Here is a 21,282-nt window from a genome sequence, read left to right as displayed (position 1 = left end):
GACTAAGTCATGTCTGATTCCTTGTGACCCCATGGGCTGCAGCACTCCGGGTTCATCTGTCCTCCCCTATCTCCAGAGTTTGCTCAAATTCATGTTCATTGAGTCAGTGATGCTGTAAGGGGAAGATAAGGGGTCTTGATGACATTAAGTTTGAACCCCTAGGTACCTCCCCCAATGCTGGGCAGCGCTAAGCCTGGTGAAATTCGTAAAGTAAGTGCATCCCCTTCTAGGTCCCTTTCCTCCAGCTCTCTTTCCCTCTGTGGATTGCAGCATGTTCTCTCTAATCCCAGCTACCTGCCATTGTCACACTTTTTACACCTCCAAGCTAATCAAAATATACAATCTTGGTGGGACTTTCTGGCGGTGCAGTGATTCAGACTTCCCTTCCAATGCAGGGAGCTCGAGTTCTATCCCTGATTGGGAAGCTAAGATCTCACATGCCTCATGGTCAAACAAACAAACAAACAAAAGCCCAAAACATAAAAGAGAAGCAACACTGTAACAAAATTCAATGAAGACTTTAAAAATGGTCCACGTGAAAAAAAAAACTTTTAAATATATTTATATAATCTTGGGGAAAATCTACTAATTTATCCTAACTTATAAATGGTTACTTGAGTTTAAAGAAGTGTCCAAAGAAGCAAATCACCAACAGTAGAATTTCAAGTATTAGTGAGGTAGCAAGGAAGTTATTCTGAGGGGCAGATATTTTTGCCTGAGCCTCTGAAACTCCAGAATTTCCTCTGGCTCCTCCTATTCTGGGCTTCCCTGGTTGGCTCAGACAGCAAGGAATCCATCTGCACTGTGGGAAACCTGGGTTCGATCCCTGGGTTGGGAAGATCCCTTGGAGGAAGGCAAGGCAACCCACTCCAGTATTCTTGCCTGGAGAATCCCCATGGCCAGAGGAGCCTGGCAGACTACAGTCCATGGGGTCACAAAGGGTCGGATACAACTGAGTGACTAAGCACCTCCTATATCTAACACTTTGGGCCTATATACAAAATCCTTTCTATCAATTCTTACTACTTCTTGCTTATAGCAAGCTTAAAAAAAAAATCTGTGGGGTACTTATTGTCTCCCTGAGCAAGAAAAAAAGAGATGAAATTATATTAACCCCTCCTTCAATGCCCTATTGCAGTAGGATAGCTTGACTATCAAGTAATTTCACATAATATGATATAAAAATGGAAGAGTGAAATCTGGCATTTTTGTTATATTAAATACACTTTTGCTTCTGAGCTAGCCAGATAAATATAGAATATGTGTCCTCCAAAAGGCAGGAGAGATGAGCACTGCACTTAAGAGTTTGTTGTTGTTCAGTCGATAAGTTGTGTCCAACCCTTTGCGACGCCATGGACTGCCATGCCAGGCTCCCCTGTCCTTCACTATCTCCTGGAGTTTCCTTAAACTCATGTCCATTGAGTCAGTGATGCCATCCAACCATCTCATCCTCTGTCGCCCCCTTCTCCTTCTGCCCTCAATCTTTCCTAGCATCAAGGTTTTTTCCAGTGAGTTGGCTCTTTGCATCAGGTGGCCAGAGTACTGGAGCTTCAGCTTCAGCATCAGTCCTTAAAATGAATACTCAGGGTTGATTTCCTTTATGATTAACTGGCTTGATCTCCTTGCAGTTCAAAGGACTCTCAAGAGTCTTCTCCAACACCACAGTTTTAAAACATCAATTCTTCCACACTCAGCCTTCTGTATGATCCAACTCTCACATCTCTACATGACTACTGGAAGAACTATAGCTTTGACTATATAGACTTGAGTTGGCAGAGTGATGTCTCTGCTTTTTAATACACTGTCTAAGTTTGTCATAGCTTTCCTTGCAAGGAGCAGGTGCTTTTAATTTCATGGCTGCAGTCACCATCCACTGTGGTTTTGGAGCCCAAGAAAATAAAATCTGTCACTGCTTCCACTTTTCCCCTTCTATTTGCCATGGAGGGAGAGACCAGATGCCATGATCTTAGTTTTTTGAATGTTAAGCTTTAGGCCAGCTTTTTCACTCTCCTCTTTCACCTTCATCAAGAGGCTCTTTAGTTCCTCTTCACTTTCTGCTATTAGGGTGGTATCATCTGCATACCTGAAGTTATTGATACTTCTCCCAGGAATCTTGATTCCAGCTTGAGTTAATAATGTGCTATTAAAACTACTTGTGTCAAATTATTTCATGCACATTGCAAATGTATGATATATCACAGTTAGGACAGTGCTATGGTCTGAATGTTTGTGTTCTCCCAAAACTCATACTGAAGTCTTGACACCCCCCCCACCCCCACCAAAGGTGATGGTATCAGGACTTAATCACCTTTGGATGGGCTTCCCTGGTGGCTCAGAGGTTAAAGCATCTGCCCACAATGCAGGAGACCTAGGTTTGATCCCTGGGTCAGGAAGATCCCCTGGAGAAGGAAATGGCAACCCACTCCAGTATTCTTGCCTGGAGAATCCCATGGACAGAGGAGCCTGGTGGGCTGCAGTCCACGGGGTCGCAAAGAGTCGGACACGACTGAGCGGCTTCACTTTCACTTTCACTTAAGTCATGATGATAAAACCCTCATGAACAGGATTACAGGCTCCAGAGAGATCCTTAGCTCTTTCCACCAGGAGAGGACACAGCACAAAGGTGTCAACTGTGAACTAGGAAGCGTATCCTCATCTGACCATATTGGTGCCTTGATCTTGGACTTCCCAGTTTCCCAGAGTTGTTTATGAGCCACCCAGTCTTTGGTACTTGTTATAACAGAGTCGGACACAACTGAGCGATTTCACTTTGACTTTTCACTTTCATACATTGGAGAAGGAAATGGCAACCCACTCCAGTATTCTTGCCTGGAGAATCCCAGGGATGGGGGAGCCTGGTGGGCTGCCATCTATGGGGCTGCACAGAATCGGACACGACTGAAGCGACTTAGCAGCAGCAGCAGCATAACAGCCTGAACAGACCAAGACAGTGTCAATATGCCTGAGGGCCAAGCTAGATTATGGGCCTAAAATATTTAGGTTTCTGCTACAACATTACAGGACTGACTGCTGCTGCTGCTAAGTCACTTCAGTCGTGTCCAACTCTGTGCGACCCCGTAGACGGCAGCCCACCAGGCTCCTCTGTCCCTGGGACAGGACTGACTAAGCAGGTAAAAATCACCTACTGTTTGCTTTCACTGATCCCATTTTTCAAGGGTTAAGACAGTAATTCGGGCTTCCCTTGTGGCTCAGCTGGTAAAGAATCCGCCTGCAATGCGGGAGACCTGGGTTCAATCCCTGAGTTCAATCCCTGAATTGGGAAGATCCCCTGGAGAAGGGAAAGACTACCCACTTCAGTATTCTGGCCTAGAGAATTCTATGGATTGTATAGTCCATGGGGTCACAAAGAGTCAGACACGACTGAATGACTTTCACTTCACTACTCTTCAAGACAGTAATTCGGTTTAATCTTAGTGCTAAACATTTGTCTGGGCCTAAAAACACAGAAAAACAGGAGACTTGCTCATGGGAGGTTTTGGTTAAAACATTCACAGAGTTTAGTGTGACAGAAGAAAACAAGAGTTTATTGGTGCCCGGTAGATCTAGAACCCATCTGCTTCCATGCATACAGCTCTGGGTAGAGTTTAGGCCCCACACACACCTAGAGGGGAAGTCCCAACTGTTCAGATCCGATGCACATTCCGATAGCCCCTGATTTAGAGCTTTTCTTGAATTGTATACATCATTTGGGTCCAGATATTTGTCCTCTTTGATTGTATTTCCCACCCCCTTCCAAGCCACACTCTTTAATCATGGACACATTTTTTTCCTTCTCTTCAATAAATATCTCCAACATGAGTCAGAGTACATGTCCTGTTTCACTAGTACACTCTCACAATGCTTTTCCCAGCTTCAGTCTTCCATTTTATAAGCAAGTGCCCAGGCTCTCTCAGTTCCTGTTAAGCCAGGCTTGTACATAGTTACTAGCCTGCTTACTTGGGATTAATAAATGTCTTTGCTTTCTATCCCATTCCAAACAGTTGATTCTCTCCTATTTCTCCCCTCTTCTCTCTCCCCACCCTTCTCTCTCAATTTACAGACCTAAACTATGGGGGTAATAGGCCTGCCACTGAAGACACCCTTCAAGAAACCTAAAAATAATTTTAGCATATTAACAGACAGTTGATATCTAAGGATATATCTTCACAGTAGCTGGTATTATGGATGGTTGCAAAAGAAATAGAAGGAAACCAAATTGCAAGAAGCCAAATTGTTAGCTTAAGTTGACCCAGGCAAATCCCTAGCAGCTATGCACCCTAAACGGCCTCCTTTACCTTTGTTCTCAGGTTAAAAAAAAAAAAAAAAAAAAAAAAAAGAGGGTAGGGGCTATTTGGAGTGGAGCTTGGACAAAAGCACTTGATAAACAAGGCCACCTCCTTGTCCCAAAGCCAAGTGTAGAGTCCCCATCTAATGTCAGGAAGCCATCCTCCCGCAGCAGTCAACTCTTAGTAATCCAAAAACGTACTTATTTATCCCACTGTCAACAGAAATGAATTATATCTTACTTCCCTGTCTTTTTTCATTAAGGAAGGGGAAAAAATGAAGGAATATAATCTATTTCCCTTGTAATTAACACTGGGCATGAGGGACCTTTCCGAAAGCTTTGCCCCAGCAACTTTCCCCCTGGCAGAGGATAAAAGGGTGAGAACCTTGGAGTTCCCCCTCAGACATCTAACTGGACTCCAAACCCGGAAATCCCAAGAAAGAGAGCGGTTTCCTGCGAGGCTGTCAACTTACATGCATTTCTCATCCCACTGCCGCCCTCCTTAATTTTAGGCGCCCTGATCGCCTAAGGTAGGCATCCGATTTTTATATTTTCAAAGCACTCTGGGCCGGAGAGAGGCCCTCCTCCAGGCAAATCCCGCCCGGCCAGTCCTCGGAACGCAGGAAGGCGCTGTTGCGGCGGTGCAAGGACCAGGGCCGAGCGGCGAAGAGCAGCAGTGAGAACACTCACGAAACCTTCTGCTGAGCCTTGGATCGCAGACCTAGGTCTGCACCCTTGTGCGCCACACCCGACAGGAAGCTCCCGCCCCGCCTCCGCCCTGTGGTGACCCCGTCCACCGGGAATCTCCAGTGCCGAAACCATGCTGGGCCACACAGTTCTCCCCAGCCGACTCTGGGGAATCCAGGGACAGCGAAGCCTGGCAAGACCCCTGTTCTCAGACTACCCAATCTGTTCCCACAGCACTTCCTGCCTCTAGGCAGAGAGAGGAAAGGGGTGGGGTAGACTGAAAGTTAAAGGCTTTATCCCCACCCTCTTAAGCTTTCCAAATGCACAGAAACTAGTCAGAGAAACTCGGACTCGAGCCCTGAGCTTCTGGAGCACCATCCGGCTGGGCTGCGAGATGCAATGCCCTCCGCGGAGAAGAAATCCAATCCATCCTCTGCCTTCCAAGACGAGTTGCCGCTCACGACAGAGATGAGAACGGCCCAGGGCCTGCAGAGGCACAGGCAACCCTAAGGAGAAGCTTCAGGATGTAGAGGGCAAACGGCTTCTGGCATTTGCTTGAGGCCCAGGGGGCAGGGCGATGGTCCGCACTGACTACAGCTTAGGGAGTCCCGGGCTGCCTGCAGAAGGCGGAGCCGGGCTAGCCCAGCGCGGAGAGAAAAGAAATAGGAATGCCCAGCGGGCGCGGTAGGCCGCCGCGCGAGGCCAAATTCTTTCTCCGAGCGAAAGAAGGCGCCCAGAGCAGGAATACAAAAAGGGCGGAAGACCCGCTTCTAAACCAAATCCGCACTAAAACTGGCCCTTCCCTTCTCTTTGGAAACTCTACACTAGAGCCTAGAGACCTACGAGTTCCGTCCTACCCGAAAGGTAGGACGCCCAGAACACGCTAGCACTTTCTTCCGAGAACCTGCCGCGAAAGGGGGACTGAAGGAGAGAGGAAAGACTCGAGTTGAAATGTTTGCACTCTGTCCCTTGATTATTAAGTGGAAAGACTAGAAGAGTTTTCGTTGCCTGTGCGTAATTCATTCTGCCACTCTCTGTCCCCGTTTCTTTTCCGTAAAGAGGGCCGGTCTCAACTGACAAAGTTTCAGATGCGGCTGTAACCCCAGTCCTGCTCTCAGGCGTAGAGTAGAAATCATCGCAAGATAGAATAGGAGTTTACCATTCAGATATCCATTTCTCTGAGCCAACAGTCTCCTCCCCCTACTCCAAGTCTCCCACCCCCATGCCGGAGAAAAAGAAAATCACAGTCTAATTTGTATCTTAGCTTCTCCGGGTCAGGGGGTCCTGAAGCTTGCAGAGGGTATCCAGAGCTGGGCGCTAAGGTCAGATCTAGATTTTTCCCCAGAAGCTGGTACAAAGTGAAAGAAGCAAGAGGGAAAGTGCACCATAACCGGAAACTAGATTTGACTTTAGGAGTGAAAGACGCATTTAATCTAGAGATTTTCCCCGCCGCGGTGGTTTAGCCCCACATCACCACTCCGCACCCAACAGGTTTGCAAACCCGGCCTCAAGCCCAAGGAACTTGAGACCCGTGCATCTAGGAGAGGGCAGTCTAGTGCATGAAGTCACAGGGTTACAGACCTGACTTGCTCTCACGCAGCGCTAGAGCCGGCAGCGGCTTGCGCGCGTGTTGACTAGGAGCACAGTCGGTCTGCGGTGCATTCCACCCGCCAGCACCGGGCTGTTCTCTTAATGAATTACTAATGAGTTAAAATTGGGCAGCAGGCTTAATTAAAGCGTAGAGGCAATGTGTTTACCACATTGTAATTGAACTCATTAGGGCTATGGCTTTTTGTTTTTTAAGCAGCCGCCTTCCTTCTCTGCGTCGAATAATCTATGAGAACCGTTTATTAGAGAAGGAGGGGGTAGCGGAGAAACAGTCCATCAATTCTTTCAATGAAAAAGACAGGATGAGAATGGTGGGGGGTGGGGGTGAGGGGGGAACCTCCAATCCGTGGATGTCTCGGTGGACTCAGGGCTAGACCGAGGCTTCCCAAAGTTCCAAGGGAAGAGGGACGCGATGAGAGTGCCGGCGTTTGGAAAGTTGCCTAGGGAGGGACCAGGCGGGAGCCAGAAAGATGGCCTCTGTGACACCCCAGTATTCTCAAATGTGGCCCATATCCCCACCATCCCCCCTGGACTTCGATTGGACTCGCCCCTCAAAGCGTCTGATACTCATAGCGAGATGGATTCGGCTAACTTTTAAAAGCAGCATATGAGTTTGGTTCCAAAGCTTTTCTCCCTGGTGGTGCTGAGATAGGCGAATTCTCCTTTTGCCAGTTTCCTGGCACCCCTCCCCACCCCGCCCCATCCCCTTGCTGAAGACGCATAAAGGGTGCCCCGCGACCAGCTCTCCCTGTGGACTCCGCCCTCCGGGCCTGACCTCACCTCAGGTGGTCTTTTCCCCAGAGGACTGGGGGAGGGTGCCGGCTTTTAGCCTAGGCCCTGGGGCAGCGAGAGAGACGCCCACGTGCGCGCCCTGCGATAACCCTTCTCCTGGCAGGGAGCCCAAGCTTGCCTGCCTGGGCTGCACGTCCGCAGAGCAAATTGTGCCCTCTTGCCTCTGGCCCCGCTCCAGTTATCAGGCCTCCAACCCTGGCCTCCCTTCCCTTAGTTTGTACCAGTGGGCGTGGAAGGGTGACGCGTGGGAAGCCGAGGTTGGCGCAGCGCTCCTCTCCTTGCCCTGCCCTGCCTGACCAACAGGCGGCGTCAGAGACCTAGGTCTGGGCTGGGGAGTGGGGTAGGGGGGTGCGGATCTGAGCAAGCTAAGAGGAGAAGCTGGGCTCCAGGAGAGCGACCCTCACCCGAAACTTACGAACTTGGCCGGGAAGGGAGTAGGAAGAGCTAGGTGTCTGCGGAAGACCGCAGAGAACGGGAGAGTCGGGACGGGACAGAGTCGCGGCGGAAAACCCGACCGCGAGCGGGAGTGCAGAGTACCGCGGGCGGCGGAGAGCGGCGGTGAAGCCGCGGAGAGCGAGGCAGGAGCGGCGGAGCGCGCGCGGACGGCTGAAAACCGCGAGGGCGGCGCAGACAGGTAAGTGGCCCCGTCCTCCGCGCTCGGCCTCCCCTCCTTCGGAGAAAACTGGATTGAAGGGGACTCCAGGAACTTCTGATCGCCGCCACAACCCTACAGCTGACCCCTACCCCCTCTCCTTCCTTACCCCCACCACGCCCCCTCCCCCCGCTTTAAACGCACACCCATTCCCAATCCCCACCCCGCACCGTTTGTGGATTTTGTCAAACTCTTCCACCCTGTCTATCCTACCTCCTCTCTCCGCCTGACCCGGAAGGTTGAGGTAAATTGTCTCTAATTTGTTGCTAAAAGATTAATTGCAGAGGGTGGGTCGATTTGATTAAGGCAATTAATCTTTGGTTACAACGTTCTAGTGTCACTTGCGGGGGTGGGGCGGGGACTGGAGACAGAGAAATAGAAAGAGAAGATTTTTTTTTTTTCAAGACGCTGTGGAAAGAGACTTCCCTGCCTGGGACTGCGGCCGCATCTTCCCTCCCACACCCCCGCAGCCCACAGCCCCAGAGCCCACGTGTGGCTTCAGCACCTCTAAGCTGGGACAGCGACTCCCTCGAGCGCGCCTGGTAACTTCCGGTCCCGGGAGTTCACACCTGGCCAGCAGAGCAGGCGCTGACCCGGAGTTTACACTTCGCAGGCTGAGGCTGGAGCCGACCCAGACGAGGAGTACACCCTCTCGCGTCCCCACTGCCCAACCATTGGGCTTCCCTTTCCCCACTTCAAAGCAGGATCCAACCAAACTGAAAATCCCCAAGACTCAAGCCCACCCGGAGGCGGGAAAGGCAGAAACACCCAAATGCTCCTAGTAAAGTTCCCAAAGCTGGAGTTTTCTCTTTTCGTGAATAATTAACGCTGGTCATAAATAACTGATGGAGGCAGTGGAGAAAGGAAGGAGGAGGAGGCACCGAAGAGCCAGGGCGGCCAAAGAGAGATCGAAGAGTTTGTTAAAGGACCATTAAGTAAGCCTTGCTGGGAACGGCATTTCTCTGTAGATGGCAGAGCGGTTCCACCCAGGCACCCAGTCATGGGATAGATGCAGGGAAGCAAGACACCCAGGGGAATGGGGGTGGTGCTGACCAAGCCTGCAGCACCCATCAAAGACCCAGTCTCAGCACTTTACCCATTCCCTCCCCTCTAGACCGGACTTATCTTCCCAGAGCCCTCTGAACCTCTAGTCACCCTCCAGCCATCTGTCATTCCCAAAGTGCTGAAGTATTAGGCTAGATAGTAGAGACAAAGGGGTGAATCTAGGCTTTGAGCTCTGTCAGTTCTGCCCAGGCCTTTGGCAAGTCCTGCCCAATCCTAGCTTGCAGGCACCTTCCTAAAGCCATCTTCTCACTCCATCCCAAATGACACCATTTTATTCTTTTTAAAAACCTGTCTGAAATTTTGGGACTTCAGCCTCTTGCTGGTTCATTCTCATCCTTCCACATTAGAACCTTGAAGAACAGGGTAGTACACACACACACACACACACACACACCACTGCTAAATGCTCTTACCCTGCCCCTCCATCATCTCCAATTCCTGACTTTCTTTAAGGGTCTTAAGCATGGTGACCTCTGGCACCTTGTATGCACCCCAGTTCTGAACTGAGACTCTTAGGCAGGGATCTCAGAATCTGGAATAAAGCCCAAGAGGAAACCCTTGCTCCTAGGTTGGAGGCCAATGCCAGTCTTTTGACCCCTTTAGGAAACACTGGCCTCTCACCAGATGGCCAGGCTCAGATGGCCAGCATATGCTTTCAGAGTGAAATTTCTGAGGACCCTTAAGCCAAGGATCCAGCACAATCCTCAGGCCTTCAGTGAGTCCATTCTGCAAGGAAAGTCATGTCTTTTCCTAGTACAGCTTGTCACAGACCCTGGGAAGAAAATATTGTAGACTGTAGCAACCTCCACTGGCTGAGAGGTTGGGTTCTGACTTAGGGGCAGGAAGGAGCCTTTTCTGTAGCTTTTCCATTGGTTAACAGCTTTCACCAGCCCTACTTCTCTGAGGACCAGATTTGGATATGCCAAAGGCCAGCTTGGCTTTTCTGGGTGGGAGCAGAGAAGAGCTTCCAAAGTAGGTTGGTGGCCTCAAGGAGTCTAGATTTTTAATGAAAATTCGTACTTGTCATCATGTGATATGAAAGAAAACACTAAAACTAGTTTTTCTCATCTACTTCATCCCCATCCCAACATTCCGAACCCTGAGCTTCTACCCTTTAAAGAACTGGGAAGTTCTGAATGGGGAAGAATAGGACAGTTTAGGGAATTGTCTTTCTGCCTCAATAGGGACATAACAACCCCATAGGGTTGTGAAACTAGACAAAGGGGTGGGAGGAAATCAGATCTGGAGGAGAGGAGGCCAGCCCTGGAGCCGAGGGTTGTTTACTTCTCATATAAAATATAACTCCACCAAGCAGGAAGTTACTGCAAACAAGTATCAATAATGAATGAATCTCCTGTAATAAAATACTTACATAATTAGCACAAGTCAAGTGGTTGCATTATGTTAACCTTTTGCAACTCCGAGCTGGAAAATTTTGCTCCAGAATTCCTCCAAATGCTGTTTTCATTCTCACAAGAGGATGAGAGCCGAGTGCTTGCCCAACCTTCCTCTCTGTTATAAGATGGTTTTCCATTTCTGAATCAGAACGTAAGTACTTCTGAAATATAACAGAAAACTCTCTTTGGTGAATTCAGAACAGTCATTAACATTCAGTTTTAAGTGAATGTTAACAGTAAATAAAGAAATCTCTTGATTGTAATAGTAGTAACAAAGCAATAATTACCCAGTAGGTGGTCATCAGTAATGATAAATGTATCATTATTACTATGTGAGTCTGGGAACTCGGTTTTGGAAACTACTTCAGACTTTTTAGTAGCATGGCTGGTTACAAAGCATTTCTTAGCCTGCAAAAGCCATATAATTTTATACACAATTTAGGTGAAAATAAATTTAAATCTGTATATTACATTTTTAATTTCAAGTTAGTAATTAAAGTTGGTTCATTATATCTCCTCTGAAACCCTCAGTGCTCATCTCCATGGTTTGTTTGTACAATTTGTTTCTAAGACACCCAAGGTTACACAGTTCTAAAAGATGGAAAATTTAATTATTTGCCAACATTAAGAGTTTGTCGATGATATCATAATGCATCTTGCAAAAGTTTGGAACTGGTTATTGTCTTTGATCTGGTTAGCTCTGCTTTCACTTTGAACCCCTAACCTCAAGAGGGAAAGCCTTTTTGCTTAAAAAGTACTTTTAAGTACACAAAAATAGAAAATTCCTCTCAATATTCTCTCTGAATATTCAGTGCTTGCTATTCTTTTCAGGGGAAAAAAAAATCAATGACTCAGATTTCTAACCCCCTCTACCCTGGGATTTATTTTGCTAATATCTAATTTCACCTTTTGCTACCACTGAGCTAACAACTGCAGGCAGGAGGAAAGCTGAAGTCATGATGCTTATTGGGCAGCCTGAGAGCACATGATACTTTAATAATGTATTAGCTAATGGGATCAAGCATGATGGCAAAGGAAAAATTTTTCAAATAGGGGGGAGTGAGAGGGAAAAGAACAGGAAATGGGGGGAAGGGAATGTCTTCATTTCCCCAGGAAATAAAATCCAATGTTCCTTCCACCAGTGTCAGCTGGGGAGATGTTAAATGTATATCTATGTCATTTTCTCTCTTGTGACATGTCAACAGACAGTCTACAGCCCCTCCCCCTACTCCTATTCCTCTGCCTCCCCTCTTCAAGATATAAAAGATCCTGCTCCACACCCATTCTGCATCCTCAGCCTCAGTTACTTCTTAAATTGCTTCCCTGAAACAAAAGAGCCAGTTTTTTGTTTTTTAAAGCCTCAAACCACATTTCTTGGTCTTGGTGGTAGTTGAAGTCTTCATACAGTTAGACTCTTTTTGCATAAATCCACTAAGATACTCGCCTTAGTTTTCTCTCCCACAGTCTTTATTTCTTGTTCCACTTTCTCCTTTTCCTTTTCTCCTTTCTCCTCTCCTTTCTTTAGAAGTGGCAATCAAAAAAGGCAAGCATCTTGCCTTGTTATTCATTATTATAGCAGCATCTTTGAGACGCATCTTTGCCAATGAAAACTCCATGTAGATGCCTATCCTTTTGTTGTAGCGGCCTAGGTTATTCAGAAGCAGAGACAAAAGCCTGAAGTGATGTGATCTAAATGAGCTCTGGGGTTTTCCAGCTGGGACCACCTCCATTTCAAAGGACTCCCTCCTTCCCAACATGGGGAGGAGGGAAGTGGAGGGGGCAGGCACATATGTGTATGCATGCACAGAAAGAGAGAAAGGAGAAGAGAAGGAAGGGTGAGAGCCTAGTGGGCTGTTCCTTATGCCAATGTCTCTCTTTGATGCACATTCCTAGGTATGTTCAGGGAGCATGCATCTGTAGCCTTACATGTGTCCTCAGGTAGTCTGTGTTCCTTTGCATTTTATCTTGGTCCACTAATATTTGCTAAGTAACCACCCAGTATACCAAGTTCATGTTCCATTCTGGATTTTACTACTTCATGTAAACTATGGGTGCATGTGTGTACTTTGCTGTATTTACAAGCTTATGAGGACTTATGAAGAAATGTGAATTCTTTTTTATAAAGGAGAAAGTCCAGTAGCAAATATTTCCGTTAGTCCTTGGCCTCTGTGAACTGGTGGTGTAACAGCTCTCTCTGCCACTCACCCAAGGGGCAAGTTTTCTTGGGAGAATGTTTTAAGGGAAATTAAACATTGGTTCCTTCTCCTACAGTCTTTATTTCTTATAAAGATTTGCTTGAAATAAGAAAGAATCTCACTGATTCCCATAGTCATTGCTGCTTGAGGAACTGAAGGAATCACTGGGGCCGGGATACAGTGCAAAATGTATTCAGTTTCTCTTCCTTTCCTCAATTCTGATTTAGATTTTTAGGTTTGTGCTCTCATTGTACTTCTCTTCAGATACTCTGGCCCCAGGAAAAGGGGTCCTGTTTATGAACAGTATTTTAGAGAAGGCTCAGAGGATTTTCTCATATCTTCTATGACTTCCATAATGGATGAGTTTTGGTTTGCTCCTGGTCCTTTGTTTCCTTCATGTAATTCCAGCCAAAGCAATGGAGGAAAAACCAGGGAGTCTAAGCTCAGCTTTCTAGGTTGCAGAAAGCTCTTTTGGGTAGAAAGGGGGAACTAAGGACTATCAGCAATTATTATCATTACAGCAATTACCACTGCTAATTTTTATTATCAACTTATTTTAAATGGGTTGAACAAATAGAAGCTAAGGTTCTGGCCACCTGTATACAAAATAAACACTAGACCAATTAGGGGGCAGGATAAAATTTTAATGAAAAGAACTAAGGTTCCTCCAGGGAACTTGGTTTCCTCTATGCTCACCATGAAACTGAAATGCCTTTGAAATCTTTTATTCTGGAGCTATTAAAGACTCCAAACATATCTTGGAACTGTTCAGGCCTAACCCTTGTCTCCATTCTCCAAGGAAAGTGCTTTTAAAGCTAGCATATATTAAGCGACTACTGTGTGCCAAACATTTTACATATATTATCTTATTTAATCCTCACAACACCCCTGTGGGTTACATATCAATCTCTTCATTTTGCAGATGAAGAAACTGGGGTTTAGGGAGGTTAAGCATCAAAGCAGAATTCCACAACTAGTAAGTGATTGAGGAGAAATCTGTACCCAGTTTCAACCTAACTGAATTGCCTATACTTTCTGATATACAAGAATTCTTCCATCTCTGCTAGTTCTGCTAGTCTTCCGGTTTCATTCTGGGCCATGCAGGTCTCCTTTTGCAGACTTGGAACTAACAGGAAACCATTTCTTGCCTTACCTGATGCACAAACATCAATGCCAAGGACACCTCTTGCAGGGACGTGGAAGCAGTAATATTTCTGCCTAAGAGCTGAGAATGGAATAAGAGGGAATGAGTGAGAGAGAGAGAGGCTGTTTCTTTGATCTGTACTGTCATGGGCTCTCCAGTATCAAGGCTGAGAGTAGAAAGAGAGGGGATATCTGTTGTTTCTGATTTTAATGAATTTATATTAAGGCCTTTATCTTCCTTTTGGGTCAATGCAAAACACAGGCGTGGGGGTGGGGAGTGGCTGGAGATGGAATCCTTTGAAATGGAGCAGGTGTGGCAGAAGAAGCGGGGGTGGGGGGGGGTGGGGGGGCAGTGTTTCTGTGTCGCCTCTTGCCTGTCTCTTAAGTCTGCAAAGCCATGCTGGATCCCAGAGCCCAGAATAAGGGCTCCAGTGATTATAGGCTGGGAGGCTTCTTCCGGGAGGGCGTTGAACGCGGTAGGATCTGCTACGCCTCGAAGCCCTGCACTGGGTCAGCACCGCGGACAGCTCCTCTGCTTTGGCCTTCGACTCAGACCCCAGAGATCACACGCCGCCTCTGGGAAATAGCCAGCTTCCAAGGAGGAGGAAGCCCCTGTCAAGTGTGGGTTCGCTTCAACAGATTGTTAAATTCTGAAGCTGGAAACCTTCATCCACGCAGCCGCACCCGCTGCGTGCGCCTGCATCGAGGCGTCGCTTCTCCAGTTCAGAGGCAGCCAGCTCGGTTTGTGGTTTTCCTTTGGGTCCGATGTCTGGGCTCCTTTACCTGTCCCTGGCCTGGGTAAACCGCAGCCGCCCAGAACGGAGATGAGAGTGGAAATGCTCTCCTCCGTGCGGTGATAGATCATGCAAACGGGTGACACCAGTTTAACCAATAAAACAATTTGAATCAATTAGCCGGCTGAGGAGAGTCCCGACGTGTAAAATGCATGTCAGCTCGAATAGGAAAGCATTGATTAACTCGGCCCCTACCCGCTGCCTCCCGCCACCGCCTGCTCCTCCCTGAGCTTGCCAAGCTCTCAGGGGCCAGGACAGGGACTGACAAGGATCAGGCGCCCCTGGTCTGGAAGAAGAAAATAGAAAGGCAGTGGAGAACCATGAGGAGGCCTGTTCAAGCTTAGGAGACAGCAAAGAATCAGAGAGATAGTGAGTGGCAGAAAGTTGTTCACCAACTCAAAACGTATAATCAGACTGTAATTCCGAAGTCCAGCTCCAGACTCGTGGTGAGGATTTGCTGGAGCATGGAGTCTAGCTTTGAATAACAGTTCTCCACCTTAATCTTTCAAAACTATGATTGGCCTGACAGCTCAAACAGACGCCCCAGACTCGCTGGGGTAATAAAATGCCATGCTATTTTTAGAATTATTGGTGCAAAAGTACTTAACATCATACATTTCTCTTTCCAGTGAAATTTCTTTGCATTAAAAAAAAAAAATCTCAGGTTTGTATGGCCAGTAAGTCACCAAGGTAAAGTATAAATGTTTATGTTGAAAGATGATGTAAGGGGGTGGCTACAGGTACCACTCAGGTGTTGATTCAGTCCTCAGAGTACCAAGGATGGGAGGAAAGGCAAAAATTCATCCCATTTCTCTTTTCAAAAAAAATTTTTTTAAAAAAATAGGGATCTGTAGAGGACAAGGAGCCTTTGGGGGCACAGATGGGAACAGCAAAACCAAAAGGGAAGATCCTGTGATTCTTCCTGCTTGGCAGTGACCACACATCTCCCCATGGTACATTAATGAGGGGACAGGCTTTTCATTGCTTCCCATTTTTGTCTTAAAATTTGTCCAATTTCCAGGCTTTCTTTCCATGCAGTTCAGGCTTTCTTTCTAGTAGCCCGGGTTCTAGGAAGTGTGAGGAAGCTGAGCCCTCCTTTTGTGTGAACCCCTGACCTCAGACCTCAGACCTGACCTCAGACCTCAGGGGCTTCCCTGGTAGCTCAGTCAGTAACGAATCTGCCTGCAGTGCAGGAGATCAGGGTTTGATCCCTGGATCAGGAAGATCCCCTGGAGAAGGAAATGGCAACCCACTCCAGTATTCTTGCCTGGAAAATCCTATGAAGAGAGGAGCCTGGCAGCCTACAGTCCATGAGGTCACAAGAGTGGGACACAATTTAGTGACTAAACCATCATCTGACCTCAGATAGGAGGCAGAATCAGGCCAAGGCCCTGGAAACTTCAGAAGAGCAGGTGGGTGGGCAGCCTTCAGCTTTCCACAGGAATGGATTTGTGAATGAAAATGATGCTCTTTTGGCAAATGAGCTAGGCATGAGTTTTCCTTCTTTTAGGATAGGAAGTTCGGAGGGCACTTAGGGAGCATTCCGTTGATTTCAGCCCCTTAGGACAGAGCCCAATTTGTGCCCATAATGTCTCCAGAAACTAGAAGTTGGATGAAATATTACTTCACTGCCGTCTGAAACATGCTTGAACAAACGTTACAATTTTTGTGGCTCTGAAATTGTTTTCTGCATATTCATTTAAAATAGCCACAATTCCTGTATCCCTCACTTTTTGTTCAATTGACTCTTTGGTATTACTGACCTTTAATGAAGTGCTTTCACACATTCATGCTCGAATTTAGTGATGGTCTGTTGATGCTATGAGGTAGTCCCGCCGGGCTTCCGGGTTGGTGGAGGTTGTTTTTTCAACCATTTCCACAGTGTGACTACCCAACTCTAAGCCTGTGTGTTTCACCAGGCGACAACTGAAATTTTGGCTCAGATAGTAAAGGAAAAACTTAAAAGGTCTCCCAATCACACTCCCTGTAGGTCCTCTAAATAGGCAATTTTATCCCTTTCTGATAAAGGAGAAGTGGTCATTTTGACTCCTAATAGCTGATCCATTAGGAAGTGATACCCTGACACTTCACTGTGTTGTATATATGCTTTTCTTTGTGGAAGTTATGGGAAATGGTCCTTTCCCATCATCATTATTGTTGTTGTTGTTATTTCCTTTTCTTAAAAGGGCTTGCTTCCACATAATTCCCTGAGAATTTACTTCCCTGGGAGTATCCACAACTTGTGTAAGTTCAGGTCAAGGTTGGGGCCCTCCCTGCTTTCGTGTCTCAGCTTTTCCTTGTGCTGAGGTAGCCTGCATGGCTTTTACAAAATGGGTTAGAGAACTATTCTGAATGAAGGTGATTGATGAGTGCACACATGCTGTCATTGGGGTCCTCACTCAATCGCACTTTCCAAAATAGAGAATGCCGCTCTGCATCTTGTCCTTAAAAAAAAGGGCAAACGTATATTCCAAAGTGAAGACATTCTCCATGCTTTCTTCCAAGTTTTTAGATTGGGCACGCTACTCAGAAACTCCCTTCCTCCCCGGCTTTTCTCATTGCACAGTGTTTCAGTGGACCGCTGAAACGATTCTATTCTCGGGCTAAGTGCGGTTCCTCTATCTTCGGAGACACAGTGAGGCAACAGATTTGCGCTGCGTACCCGAGGGAGCATTCGCAAAGCAGGGTGGCTCAGAGAAATGAGGGGAGGAGACGATAACGGGCAGGGATACAGTCAATTTAGAGGCGTCCTTCTAGAATCCGGGGCCTCCGGGATCCAGGTCCCCGGGATGCACGCAGAATACAGGGCTTTCTACGGCTGAATCAGATCTGCAGCTCCAGCACCGCGGCTGCGCTTGCTTCAGGTTGGAGAGGTTGTTGTCGATTGCGGGTGGGTTTAGGTGTTAGCTTTCGTGCCTGCTGAGAAAGGATCTGCTCGCTCTGCCTTTCGCTCTCCCTCCTCCCTGCCTGTAACATGCCAGCCCTTTAATGTGGAGTGTCAGGGAGACGGTGACGTCACCTTGCCCGCTGGGTGGCGTCCCCTCGGTCCGACACGAGTTCAGAGACAGAGAAAGGCGCTGTCAGACTGCGCTCCACCTGGGGCTCGCCTGCCGCGGTTTCCGCGCGCCCACACTTTCTACGGTCGAGGGGACGCCCCGCCGCAATTCGGGCGGTCCTTCTCAGCCGACCGGGGTACCAGAGCGGTTAGCGCCGACGAGCGCCAGCATCTGCACGCGGAGCCCTCCGAAGTCCCGCCCGCTGGATTCGAGGACCCGCTTGGATGCTTCGCCTCCGAGCGACCTCGGAAGATGGGCCCGCAGCCACGCGAGTAAAGACAGCTAGGGGTTACCAGGTACTGCCGGAACCAGCCGGCCCCCACTCGGCGCACAGCTCGCGGTCCATGGTTTGGGATCCCCAGCGGTGGGATTTTCCTGGTGAGGTTGAGGGGCAGCGGAGGGCTTCGGTGGTGATTGGTTTCGGAGCCAGGGGAGTTTAGCTGGGGTCATTGGCTCGTAAGTCGGATAAGGAAGTTCGACAGCTTCCTCGGATAAACTAACTTTTAATTGTCTCTTCTTCCATCACTCACTTAAAAAAAAAAAAAAAAAAAAACTCCCTACCTAAAGCCTCTTATTTGTGTCTCTGCTCTGACAGGAGTTTCTGGGAGCGCTTGGGGTGAAACTGGAGCACACCCAGTCGGACACACGTCTGCCGGGCCAGCGCTGCGGAGGCGGCGGGTCTTTAACATAGAGCAGCTCCCCGATAGGGCCAGGCCCGCTGAGCACATCGCTCCGGAGCGAGAGTTGCCATTATCCTAGGGTCTAATAAGATGAGAATCTTGTTTGGGGAGCGGGGATGAGCACTGAAGGACCATTTGGCAAAGCTAGGGCTGGTTATTTCAGGCCCAGGTATCACGGTGCCATTTAACGCCCTGTCCCCTGGAAATACTGATCCATCCGAAGTGACAAGCCCAGCTTTCCTCTCTTTGATCGCGTTTGTTCAACCTTCCTGGAGGCCACGGAATGTAATGAGAACTGAGGATCCAGGGGTCAGAAGGGCGAAGGTTGTCAGGATAGACGTTACAGGAACCCAGAGAGGACAAGGATATGACCATCTGGGTAAAGGGGTATGCTAGTGTATTCAGTGAAATCTCTATAGTAACAAACTCCAGCGTACTTGGGGGAGGATGGTGATGCCACTGCCACCGGTGATTTTCCAGGGCAAACCATACTCTTAGCAGCTGCCCTGGACAAGAAGATGTGCGAAGGTCACTGTTGGTTTCTCAGGGAATGAGCCACTTTTTGACTTAGTGTCATCACAAAGGTTTCTTTCGCTTGCTTTTGGTGTATTTTCAATTTACTGGCTGTTTTCCCCCAGTAAGTACCCCACTGACCAGAGATGACAAGAATTTTACCACAGGCCCAACCCTGGGCTTCCGCTTTCAGCGCTCCCACAGATTATCAAGGCCAAGGTTTATCCCTACTGTGGGGCACTTATTCCCCCTATAAGGTGAAGAGATATCTACACAAATCAGAAAAAGAAATGTCACAGAAAGTGGTTCACCTTACAACTAAATTTGCCTTTTAAAGCCCACCAGTAAGGATCCCCAAGAGCTGTTCCGTTTTTTTGCACTGTTTCTGGGCTTAACACTCTCGCCTGTACTTATTTGCTCATTGTCATGGAAATGACAGGAAAACAGTATCTGAATATTTTCAAGTCTACAATTTCATTTTTTAATTGACCTATTAGAGCCAGAACCACTCAATTTAGCAAGTAGCTTTTAGAAAACTTGAAACACCTATTTTGGTGTAATCTTGCATATAGCTCTGTACATTTTCCCCCAAAATTTCTAACTGAAGTATCAAAATATCTAATGGCAAAGATCAGGGAGAAGGGCTTTCGTTGGCTTTAATGAGCTATGTCTCAACCAGCAGTGAATTTCCCCCAAGGAAACCACAGATACCGCAAACAGTGCTTTTTTAAAAGCTTGGGTTTATTGTTTTAACCAAAATCAATCTATTTTCAAGCAAATGTGAATGGTCTCTCATTTACAATTTGGGCTTCAATGGCCAAGCCTCAGTTTTCCATAACTTCTGTAACCTGTCCTAGTTACAACTGTCATCATTACTTCCTAATTTCTAACAGGCATGCCATTTTATTCTAATGGCTTCCATAAATCCGGGATAAGGTCTTGAGTTCCTTAGGAAGTGACTTTTTAAAAATTTACGTGGGATATTTAGAACTGAAGTACTTCCAAATCCCCGCGTTTCCAAAGGATCACCTCTCAGAAATTTGAGAGAACTTCCCTGTGTCCGAAACTTGGTCCCTTCGCCCAGTGATAGTTATATCTTAACCGAAGGAAGTTATTGTGATAATTCTTCAGTTAGCCGCACAACTCACCCCTCTCTTTGGTAAACTGAAAAGGCGCTAGCCAACGCTTTCTCCTTTCCCTTCCAGTCTCCAAGGCTGACCCGGAGGGCTCGGCCCGGGCTTCCCCGGCGGAGGAGATGGCTTCCAGCCCGCTGCCGGGGCCCAACGACATCTTGCTGGCGTCGCCGTCGAGCGCCTTCCAGCCCGACGCGCTGAGCCAGCCGCGACCGGGCCACGCCAACCTGAAACCCAACCAGGTGGGCCAGGTGATCCTCTACGGCATTCCCATCGTGTCGCTGGTGATCGACGGGCAGGAGCGTCTATGCCTGGCACAGATCTCCAACACGCTCCTCAAGAATTTCAGCTACAACGAGATCCACAACCGCCGCGTGGCGCTGGGCATCACGTGCGTGCAGTGCACGCCGGTGCAGCTGGAGATCCTACGGCGCGCCGGGGCCATGCCCATCTCCTCGCGCCGCTGCGGCATGATCACCAAGCGCGAGGCTGAGCGCCTGTGCAAGTCGTTCCTAGGCGAAAACAGGCCGCCCAAGCTGCCCGACAACTTCGCCTTCGACGTTTCGCACGAGTGCGCCTGGGGCTGCCGCGGCAGCTTCATCCCCGCGCGCTACAACAGCTCGCGCGCCAAGTGCATCAAATGCAGCTACTGCAACATGTACTTCTCGCCCAACAAGTTCATCTTCCACTCCCACCGCACGCCCGACGCCAAGTACACGCAGCCGGACGCAGCCAACTTCAACTCGTGGCGCCGTCATCTCAAGCTCACGGACAAGAGCCCCCAGGACGAGCTCGTCTTCGCCTGGGAGGACGTCAAGGCCATGTTCAACGGCGGAAGCCGAAAGCGCGCGCTGCCCCAGCCGGGCACGCACCCCGCCTGCCACCCGCTCAGCTCAGTCAAGGCGGCCGCGGTGGCGGCGGCGGCGGCGGTGGCCGGGGGCGGGGGGCTCCTGGGCCCGCACCTGCTGGGGGCGCCTCCCCCGCCGCCGCCCCCGCCGCCTCTGGCCGAGCTGGCCGGCGCGCCGCACGCGCCGCATCACAAGCGGCCGCGCTTCGAGGACGACGACGACTCGCTGCAGGAGGCTGCCGTCGTGGCCGCCGCCAGCCTCTCGGCCGCCGCCGCCGCCAGCCTCTCGGTGGCCGCGGCCTCGGGTGGCGCCGGGGCGGCCGGGGGCGGCGCCGGGGGCGGTTGCGTGACCGGCGCGGGCGCGGCGGCCGGCGCCAAAGGGCCGCGCAGCTACCCGGTCATCCCCGTGCCCAGCAAGGGCTCGTTCGGGGGCGT

The 21,282-nt window shown here is 48.8% G+C and overlaps 1 protein-coding gene and 1 long non-coding RNA gene across 2 annotated transcripts in view; both read left to right on the top strand.

The window, feature by feature from the left end:
* Positions 1 to 7,699: 7,699 nt before the first annotated feature.
* On the top strand, positions 7,700 to 8,823 carry LOC129635915 (uncharacterized). Its single transcript, XR_008706532.1, has 2 exons — positions 7,700 to 8,006; positions 8,430 to 8,823. It is a non-coding gene; the product is annotated as an uncharacterized LOC129635915 (long non-coding RNA).
* A 10,791-nt stretch (positions 8,824 to 19,614) lies between these two features.
* The window catches only part of SKOR2 (SKI family transcriptional corepressor 2), a 41,756-nt gene continuing 40,088 nt past the window's right edge, over positions 19,615 to 21,282 (top strand). Inside the window, exon 1 of the mRNA XM_055558944.1 lies at positions 19,615 to 21,282. This exon is cut by the window's right edge and continues 1,432 nt beyond it. Within this exon, the coding sequence (XP_055414919.1) occupies positions 20,123 to 21,282 (1,160 nt within the window). The 5' untranslated portion in view covers positions 19,615 to 20,122.

Source organism: Bubalus kerabau, chromosome 21 (assembly GCF_029407905.1).
Source record: "Bubalus kerabau isolate K-KA32 ecotype Philippines breed swamp buffalo chromosome 21, PCC_UOA_SB_1v2, whole genome shotgun sequence".
NCBI lineage: Eukaryota > Metazoa > Chordata > Mammalia > Artiodactyla > Bovidae > Bubalus > Bubalus kerabau.
Note: the sequence above shows the minus strand (reverse complement) of the source record. Positions and strands in the feature narration are given on the sequence as shown.